At 45.5% G+C, this 10,231-nt stretch overlaps 1 protein-coding gene across 6 annotated transcripts in view; it reads right to left on the bottom strand.

Annotated features, from left to right (window-relative positions):
* Positions 1-10,231, bottom strand: part of CDC123 (cell division cycle 123) — a 47,266-nt gene that overhangs the window by 36,683 nt on the left and 352 nt on the right. For all 6 annotated transcript variants that reach the window (XR_014817063.1, XR_014817065.1, XR_014817064.1 and 3 more), the window contains 1 exon segment: positions 5,236-5,307. Coding sequence is in view for 2 of the 6 variants with exons in the window: in NM_001243823.1 (NP_001230752.1) it covers positions 5,236-5,307 (72 nt within the window). In the remaining 4 variants the exon portion in view is untranslated.

The following is a 10,231-nucleotide window of genomic DNA, read 5'->3' on the forward strand; positions in this document are numbered from 1 at the left end:
AACAAAAGCTGTCAGTGCCTCTACTTGCAAGACATGCAGAGACCCAAGGAGAACTGTCCCTCAACAGTCAGCTGAGCAGCACTGACAAATAAAATGGTTATTGTTGTAAGCCACTAAGTTTGGGTAACACAGGGGATTATCATGAAATAACAATACAAAAGGTACTCAATGAACTTGAAAATGTACTTATCACTCCAAAACACCACTTTTGATTCGTGAATATCAGAAAACACATTTCTAAAATCATATTTGTAATCAGTGCACTCATACAGTTCTTCGGAAGAGCTTACTGCAATGCCAACCATGAGATGTCCCAGACCCGGAAGAGACAATGCGGGTTTACACTGCCAAGTTTACTAGGCTTGCTTTCCAAGGTGAACCTCTAAACACCAAGGAATGAGCTGATCAAAACATGATGATATGTAGAAGTATTCCATATTTTATCACTGAGCTGGTTCCTAAGCGCCGTGGGACACATGACAACATTGGCGCTGGAGGCAGACAGACATTGTCTGGACGTTGGTTCTGCCACTCTTAGTCGAGAGCGTGCCACCAGAAGCCCATCCGTAAAACTGGGATAACAGCAGCTACGCTGCAGAGATGTGAAGATCCAAAAACATGGGCGTAGCCAACAAGTTTCACAACTGGCGTCTATGACCCTTTTCCTGAAGGGAGACTGGTCAGCAAAGAACGAATCTGGGACTAAGAAGGCACAGTGGAGCTTAGTACCTACTTGGAAGCACTGACTCAAACCATCTGAATCAGAGTTAACCCGTGAACTCAGGTCAAGCATCACCCCAGCTTGCAGGGATTACTTAAACTCCAAAAATACAGCTTAACAGAACTCCGGGCACTTTGATTCCAAAAAACAGACACCTATTTATTCACACCTTTGATGTGGGTACCGACGAAGCCTGGACTCCTGAAGCAGGACCTCAGCTCCCATCTCAGAGTAGACTCCCAACATCGCAATGAAAACGGATCACGGTCTACACCAGAAATGCATGGCCCCAGCCTCCCGCCCCATACCCACTGCAGGCACAGCTGACCAAACCAGGGCTCTTTTCACGGAACCCTGGATGCGGCCTCAGAGGCGTTCTCAACACGTCACTCCTGGAAACCATTGCCAGTAGAGTGCAGCTGGCAGAGAGGATAACCCAGTTATCACCCTTGGTCTACACCACTTACTCACTCGCTCAGTATCAGCCACCATGGGAAAGAGCCCAGTAACCATGTTCATTCGCTCATTCCGTCACTCAACAGGTATTAACTGAGCCCAGACTCTTGGCTAAGTTATGAGTGTAGACAAGACGCTTAAGAGCGCTCACAGTCTGGAGGGAAGGGCATGGGAGAGAGGCGTGAAGGCGGTGGGGCTACGGCCGACCCCAACCACCATTTCCCTTCAGCTCCGCCGTGTTCAGATGCTAAGCCCCCGTGCGCTCTACGGACTTCCGACCAACAGCAATGGTGACCACAGGCTAGTGCAGCCGACCATGGTTCTTCATCTCCCTCCCCAGTGAGGGCCCAACCCTGACCAACGGGGCCAGAGGGCTCCGGCAAAGTGCTCCCTGCTCTCACACAGGGATGTGAGACAGGGTCTCGTTCGTCCTGGCTGCTGGAGATGGCAGTGTCGGGACGTGGCACTGGACACTACAGCAACCCTGGACACCGGAGGGGAAAGCCTAGAAACTCAGACAGGCTGAATTTTGAGTCCTAGCAGCACTGACCTTGTAAACTCACCAACGATCGCCATGTCTTACGGCCTCTCATGACGTGAAATAATGCACCTGCCCCATGCATTAAGCTACGTTTAAAGCTGGATATTGTCTTAGTCTGTTCAAGCTGCTGGAACCAAACACCACAGACTGAGTGGCTTAGAAGCAAGAATTTATTTTCCACAGTTCTGAAGGCTGGAAGTCCCAGATCAGGGTACCGGCGGGTTGGATTCTAGTGAGGCTCTCTTCCAGGCTGCAGATGGCCACTTCGTGTGTCCTCAACACGGCAGAAGGGCCTAGAGAATTCTGTGGGGTCGCTTTCATGAGGGCACTAACCCATTCATGAAGACGTCACCCTCGGGAAGACCTCGCACCTCCCGAAGGCCTTCGCTTCTAATACCCACTATCACGCAGGGTGAGGATTTCAAGCCGTGAATGTGACGGTCACACCAACATCTGGACCACGGCAGATGCTCTATCTCGTGCGACCCAAGTCATCCTGGCCGACCTACTCAGGGAGGAGAAAGGGTCTGGGTGGCAGGCGAAGCAGAGGGACGAGGAGCTGGAAGAGCAGAAAGGCCACACTTACTTCCTGGGAGATGAAACTCAAGAAAATAGCTTCAGAGCCTTGTTGTGCCTTTTAATTTCTGTGTAACAATTTGCAAACTTAAAGAAAGCATTCAAAAAAAAAAAAAAAAAAAAAGCATTCACCTAGGACTTCCACTTTCTGAAACACGTTCTCTCTCTCTCTCTTTTTTTTTTTTTGGTCTTTTTGCCTTTTCTAGGGCTGCGACCGCAGCATATGGGAGTCTAATCGGAGCTTTTGCTGCCAGTCTACACCACAGCCACAGGCACAGCAACGCGGGATCTGAGCCTACACCACAGCTCACCCTTCAAATGACTGCTTTCTACCCAAACTCTATATTTTTGAGGCTCCTAAGTCACCTCTTCGGGGTGTCCTTGATGCTCCCTGCAATCCTCAGCCCACCCCCTCCCAGCAACTGAATATGTCAGTGTCCTCCTCCCTTTTCTTTCTTTCTTTTTTTTTTTTTTTTTTGTCTTTTTGCCTTTTTCTAGGGCACCCGCGGCATATGGCGGTTTCCAGGCTAGGGGTCGAATTGGAGCTGTAGCCACCGGCCTACACCTCATGGCTCCTGGTCGGATTCATTAACCACTGTGCCCCAACGGGAACTCCCTCCCCCGTTCTCTTTACAGCATTTACCGTAATTTTCACTTACATATTTACTCATGTGTTTGTTTCATGTTCAGCCTGAGACTATCAGTGATGGTGAAAACAGTACTTCTTAAGAGCGTACAGGAAACGTTTTTCACTCGCTGGCACTGGGCTGAACATTTTACACATTGTCTCCTTATCCCTGCAGCAGCCTCTCTACAGATGAGGAAGCGGCAGAGAGCCAGACAGTAGCAGAGACATGGCAGGCAATGGCACTGCAAGACCAGCCCCACGCTGCCTGACTGCCAGCTCCCAAAGGGCAAGGTCCCTACCCGACCTGTGTACCCTGTGCTGTGTCACACCCAGTAACAGTGTTTAATGGGCTGGCCTGTGCAGAAGCTCAGGCACAAGTCTGGCTGGTGAAAAGCATCACGGGAGCTCCCCTGCCATCAGAGCGCTGACAGGTGCCTAGGGCTGTGTGATGTCAGAGGCATTTGCTTTTCACTCTCATTTATGTAAACTTAATACATGTCCTATATTTGAAAATAATAAAGTTATGCCTATAAAATCCTGAAGTCGAGACGTGCCTAACTATTCTGTCTCCTTACCCTGCAATTATTCCAAGTCAGTGAGGCTCTAAATGAATAATTTTCATATTACTAAAGGGTTGAGAATACCAAAAACAGAATTATAATCCAGAAAGCTACAAAGAAGATGCATCTGACACACCAACAATTTATGTGTGTGTGTATATATATATATATATATATATATACATAAATATGCGTGTGTTCCTGAAAACGTTTCTAAGTTCATTCACCCAAAAAATGAACATCACACACCTCATATGTATCGAGCACTGTTCCAAGAGGTGAAAACAGAACTGTCTGAGTCCCTGTCCTCGAGAACACTGCCTTCTAACAGGGAATGACGTCACATGGAAATGATGTGACACAGAAAAAAAAAGGGAGGTCAGGAGATGGAAAGTTATGCACCAAAAAGCAGTAATCCATCCAGCAGAGCAGCACTGGCCTTAAAAAGGAAGGACACGCTCGCACACCCTGTAACAGGGAAGAGCCTTGAGGACATCGGCCAGTCACGGAAGGACAGACACGGTGGGAGTCACTGAAAGCGGTATCTGGAGCCGTCAGAATCACAGGTACGGAAAGCAGAACGGTGGCTGCCTGGGGCTGGGGGCAGGGGGCTGGCAGCTTCGTGCTGAACCGATACAGAGGAGTTTCACAAGATGACCAGACTTCTGCAGACGGACGGTGGTGACGGGTGCACAGCAGTATTACTGTATATAATGCCACTGAACTGTCACTTCAAAATAGTTAGGATGGTAAATTTTATGCTAAGTGTATTTGACCTCAATAAGACAATTTTCAATAATTCTAATATAAAACTATTTCCAATCCAGAATTTTATTTAATAAAAGAGTGAACTTCCCGTTGTGGTTCAGTAGTAATAAACCCGACTGGTATCCGTGAGGACACAGGTTTGATCCCTGGCTTTGCTCAGTGGGTTAAGGATCTGGAACTGCCATGAGCTGTGGTGTAGGTCACGGACACAGCTTGGATCCTATGTGGCTGTGGCTGTGGTGCAGGCCGGCAGCTGCAGCTCTGATTCAACCCCTAGGCCAGGAACCTCCATATGCTGCGAGAGCAGCCCTAAAAAAACAAACAAACAAACAAACAAAAAAAGTGACAGGAGTTCCCATTGTGGCTCTGTGGGTTAAGGGCCTGATGTTGTCTCTATGAGGATGTGGGTTCAATCCCTGGCCTTGCTCAGTGGGTTAAGGATCTGGCGTTGCTGCAAGCTGCAGTGTAGGTCACAGATGTGGCTCAGATCCAGCACTGCTGTGGCTGTGACACAGGCCTGCAGTGGGCAGCTCTGAGGCAGCCCCTAGTCCGGGAACATGCATATGCTGCAGGTGCAGCCGTAAAAAGAAAAAGAAAAAAGGAATGTCATTAAAGTATATGATTCTGAAACTTTTTCAAGTTTTCACTAAAAAGACTGACGCATGGTAACTTCTTTCCTTTATAAATGAATCCCTTGAACAGAAGGAACAGTCATCTTGCCCATTTTCTACAGGTATGATGAAAGGAATTACTCAATTTCACAACCTGTAATTACCACTAGAGGAAGTATGTGGTTTTGAAAATCTTACTGAGCATTGACAAGATACACAAGACAGATCAGTACGTAATTTAAAGGAGGAAGGAAAAAGAGGGTGAAGGGGGCCAAAGCTAACATCCTTATTTTACACGGTGACCATTGAGATTTAATCACTACAACATTCTTGGATGCTCAAATTTAAAGAATATTTTTTCTGATATACCTTACCTTCCTGAAACCACCAGCGTTCCATCATCCAGTAAATAATCCTTCACATTCTGAGGAAGCGGAAGAATGACACTAAAAGAAAAAAAAAGTACATACTCAAAAAAGATGTCATTTTAAAAGATCAACCCTAAGCTGAAAGAAAAAGTTCCAACCTCAATTAGCTTCTAAATTACTTGTTTCCTTTGCTGTAACATGAAGTGGGAATGTGTTAATGACGGATATTTGGAGAAGAAAACCAATAAACACTGCAGTAAACTAAATTAGGTGCATCTAATTACCTCAACTGTGTTTGTGGTAAAGAAACAAAAACCAGCCAAATCCAAAGAACTTGGACTGAAATCACAGGAGGAAAGCAACAAGCTCCAAAGACGTCTGAGCACAAGGGGTGTGTGCCTTTAAGAAGTCAGAGACCTGCAGGTATTAGCAAAAACACGGGAAATGCAGCAAGCAAACCAGGTTTGACTTCAGCATCTGACCACTTTCTAAGATAGAGGGCAGAAGTAGACTTGAAATCTGGAGACCACGTTTGGTTGGCAATGAAGGTGCAAGACTAAGAATTCACAGTGCCTTTGGATGTGCTGCAGCAGGACTCTAGTCACCTGACCCCAGGAGCAATGCAGCTGCTTACCCGAGTGAGCTAGCTGCAGCTTAATTCCTTTCAGATGAGGCTAATTAAGGGCTGGCAAAGCCATACCTGAGATCACTTGAAAAATGTACGGGACAATGTTTTTTTTTACTGTAATAATAAATCATCAGAATGTCCTGACACAGATGCCTAAAAGTAATGCTATTATTTTGATCCTGAAATACATATTTTTTAAAAAACTGAAAGCGATTACGGCTGGCTTTCAACCAAAACGTCACTGACTTTTAAGAGTATGGGTCAATGATTTATTGAATACATTTTTTGGAACATTATAGATGGTTTTATGCACAGAAAAGTGTATTCATGAGCTGCTCTGGCTTTAGAAATTAATATCTGATTTATCAAAGTTACAATTTCACATTCAAAAGCCTACTTCTTCAGGTTTCTAAGTTCAGTTACCAAATCTTATTCTTTTTTTTTTTTTGTCTTTTTGTCTTTTTGTTGTTGTTGTTGTTGCTATTTCTTGGGCCGCTCCCGCGGCACATGGAGGTTCCCAGGCCAGGGGTTGAATCGGAGCTGTAGCCACCGGCCTACGCCAGAGCCACAGCAACGCGGGATCCGAGCCGCGTCTGCAACCTACACCACAGCTCACGGCAACGCCGGATCGGATCGTTAACCCACTGAGCAAGGGCAGGGATCGAACCCGCAACCTCATGGTTCCTAGTCTGATTCGTTAACCACTGCGCCACGACGGGAACTCCCCAAATCTTATTCTATTTGTAAATCTGCTAGGTTTTAACAAATTTCAAGGGAGGCTTTAAAAAAATTTTTTTTATGATTAGGTACAGATGATTTACAATGTTGTATCAATTTCTGTACAGCCAAGTGACCCAGTTACACATACATATATATACTTTTTGTCATAGTATCTTCCATCATGTTCTATCACAAGAGATTGGATATAGTCCCCTGTGCTACACAGTAGGGCCTCATTGCTTATCCTTTCTAAATGGAATAATTTACATCTACTAACCCCAAACTCCCCGTCCATCCCACTCCTTCTCCCCTCCCCCTTGGCAACCACAAGTCTTTCTTTATGACTGTGCCTCTGTTTGTATTCTGTAGATAGCTTTGTTTGTGCCATATTTTAGATTTCACATATAATTGATATCACATGGTACTGTATCCTTACTTCAAGTGAGTCTTTGAAACCTAAAAGTTGCTTTAGATTTTTAAACTCTATTATAAAAATATTCAACATTCTTTCTAAGTGTGTCAATTTCCTAATCACAGATAAGCCTTTTCAAGAATTTAACGCTTAGGAAACCAGTGAATTAAACCCTGAGTATAGTGAATCTAAGATTCTTGTAAACATCTCAATGCTGCATAAACTGAAAAATTTTCTTATATATTTTAACACATCACAATTCTAAACCAATTATACAATTTAAATTGGAAACACCAGGCTAATCCAGGCTAATAGATACACTAATTGTCCTCGAACTGGCAACTTCTTAACGATATTAAATAAGCCTAACAGGGAGAAACACCTCAGGTTTGAATTATTTTATCACGTCTATATTTAATTCTAGTTCTTCCTGGGGTTAAGGACACTTATTACCCAACAACGTCATCCCAAGAGAATCAAAGATGACCTTCCCAAGAGCATGTGAAGTTTATCTTCTCAGGGGCCTGAGACAGAAATGCTGGTTCCTACACATTCAGGGTGACATTCCTGACCCCAGTGACAGCAGGGAGAGCCATCTGCTATGTCCATAACGTCAATGATTTCAGAGCCGGTGTCCCTTGTTTCTGAGTTACACCAATTCTCAAGTCGACTCTGCGTCTGGGCTTTCCCTCCAGGCTGCATCATCCCTCGACTGGAGTCAAAACATCTTTTTACCGTCTGATTTCATTCTGAATTCTCTGCGTATTCTTCCCATTTGGAGGGGCTACACCTCTTACAGGTTGGAGCTGACACCGAGTTAGTTTCTGCACAGCTCTTCTGAGTCCCACAGTCATGGTTCTAAAGCTGCCCTCATGACGTGACCATGCTTTACGTGACAGAAGTCTGGAGGATACCAAGCTGACTCTATCAAGAACTCAACCCCTATGAGCGGGAAAAGAAACTAAAGAAAAAGTCACCATACAATTTAAGTGCTGAGCCCAGTACAGATGTACCAAATGCTGCCGAAAGTGAGAAGGAAAAGAGATCGTGCCTGAGAGATTTAGGCCATCAACAAATCACAGCCAGGCATGCTTTACCCAAAGCTAGGGAGGCTGCCAGCAAAGAGCCTCAATCCATCACTAAAACCCACTATGCAGGTGAGAATCCACGAGGCCCCATGGACAGATGGGAAAGATTTCAGGACAAATCATTTCTGAGGAAAGAAACACTTAGAAAGATAGATGAGATGGCTCAGTCATCTAGCTACTTACTCTTAAGCCTGAGTCCAAGTTCCAGAACTCAATGATTCTGTATTCCTATCTGCCGAATCATCTCTGAACCGTGATGGAGAAACACCAAAAAAACAAGGCTGAGTCAATAACCAGAATAGGTCTCTCGGCATTAAAGCCGAGTGGCAATGACAAATCACACACCACCTCACCGAAAGGACCGCGGTCAAGGGTATGATATCCTGCCATATGTTGGGTTCCAGGGCTGTCACCACAGAACTAAACAGACTAGAGTTATACTTCAAAGGCTGAGTCAAGAACACTTTTAGGCAACACAGCTTAGTTGTGGGCTGGTAGGAAAGCCCCACCCTTGTTTTATTTTTCACTCCCAGCTTCATGTGAATGGTACACAATTTAAGTGACCTAAAATCACTTTGCTTCGGTGGAGCTTTGATTAAATCCAAAACATTAACCATAAGCACTGTTTTGTATGTTTACTATATGCCAGCAACTGTGGCAAAAGTATTTTTAATGCTTTATCTCATTTAACTCCTATGTCAATCCTATTACTGTCTCAATTTTCCAGATGGGGCTTCAGGAGATTAAGCAATTTGCTCAAGATGCTGGTGGAACCAAAATTCAAAGCCAGACAGATGGCCCTGACTCCAGAGTCCAATTCTTAACCATAATACTTTACTGCTGTAAACTCCACCAGGAGCGACCAAAGGTGTCTGCACCCACAGCAGACGGCAATTTCGCGTGAACTCAGTGTGAAAAGGTCTGACAGGTTCGCAAATATCCCTTCTGCCACACCAACACAAAATAAAGATCTCAAGCATCACCTCCAACCCGAAGCCTATTTCAATTATGCAAGATAAGGAAGGATTGGCACATCACAGAGGAAGGTAACTTCTGTGTTCGGAAGTAGCATCCGCTGCTGCTGTGGAAGCTCCTCCTTCTGTTCCTGTGTGGCTCCAATCAGCTTCAAATGCAAAGCTTATCCTCCGTGAAGCTGCTCTAACCTCCATCATACCCTGCATGACTGGAAGCAGATTCTATGTACAAATAACAGGATGAAAAAGCACCATCTTTTAAACAATTCTCTTATGCTCTCCCAAATTCTCAGGATCTCAAAAGTTTCCCTCTGTGTATTCACACTCTCTGCACTAAGAAGGAAAAGGAAGGGACGGGTAAAATCTAAATTAGTGGCAAGCTAGACCTAAAAGGAGAGTAGGCAAAATACAGAAAATCCTACCCACGGATATGCAGTTCTGTGATCTATCCGTCTAAGTGTGGGAAACCCTACCCTTGCATCCTGCTCCAGATGTTAGGGCTGCTTTTGGACATCTGGGGATACCCTCCCGCTGCCTTGCCTACATTACCTTGAATGACCGAGTGAAGGATGAGACAGTTGATCCTCCGCCCTGCAAACCGGGCATGGATACCTTGTGTGGGCCAAAGAACGAGAAAACAAATACTGTTCCACTCCTCTTCCAGATGGCTCCCATCCCTAAAGATACAGAGTATACCCTACTAAAGCTTCCCATATATACTATCATTTTGGGGCTTCATAATAGAATCGGAGGCTGGGTCTGTATCACTGTTCTCATTTCACGGGGCCCAAAAGCTATGAAGACCGCAGAGGGGCTAGTCAGCGGCAAAGCCTAGACTACTTAGTTCGCAGATCACCTGCCTGCTCTAGCAATTCTAAAAGCAGCGATAATGAACTTCTGAGCCTAAACTAGCTTCACCCGCTCCTCAGCCCGCCTCTGACCTTCACGGAGCCACGACGTGCCCTTCCACCTCCCCAGAACACTCTCTGGCGCACAACTGGACGCACGGCAACTACGGATCGATTTTATTCACCTCCCCACCCGAAAAGCCACTAGGAAATCGACATCTCGGCACGGGCGCTCCCATCCAGGCCTGCAGGTTTTTGGTAGAGCTAGGATTCGCCTCAAACGTCGCAGTCCCCTTTCGCCCATCGCCTCGACGTAACCCCTCCAGTCTCAC

Source organism: Sus scrofa, chromosome 10, assembly GCF_054392235.1.
Source record: "Sus scrofa isolate SSC_HxYL_T2T_F1_AM1 chromosome 10, Sscrofa_HxYL_maternal_Yorkshire_Landrace_v2.0, whole genome shotgun sequence".
NCBI lineage: Eukaryota > Metazoa > Chordata > Mammalia > Artiodactyla > Suidae > Sus > Sus scrofa.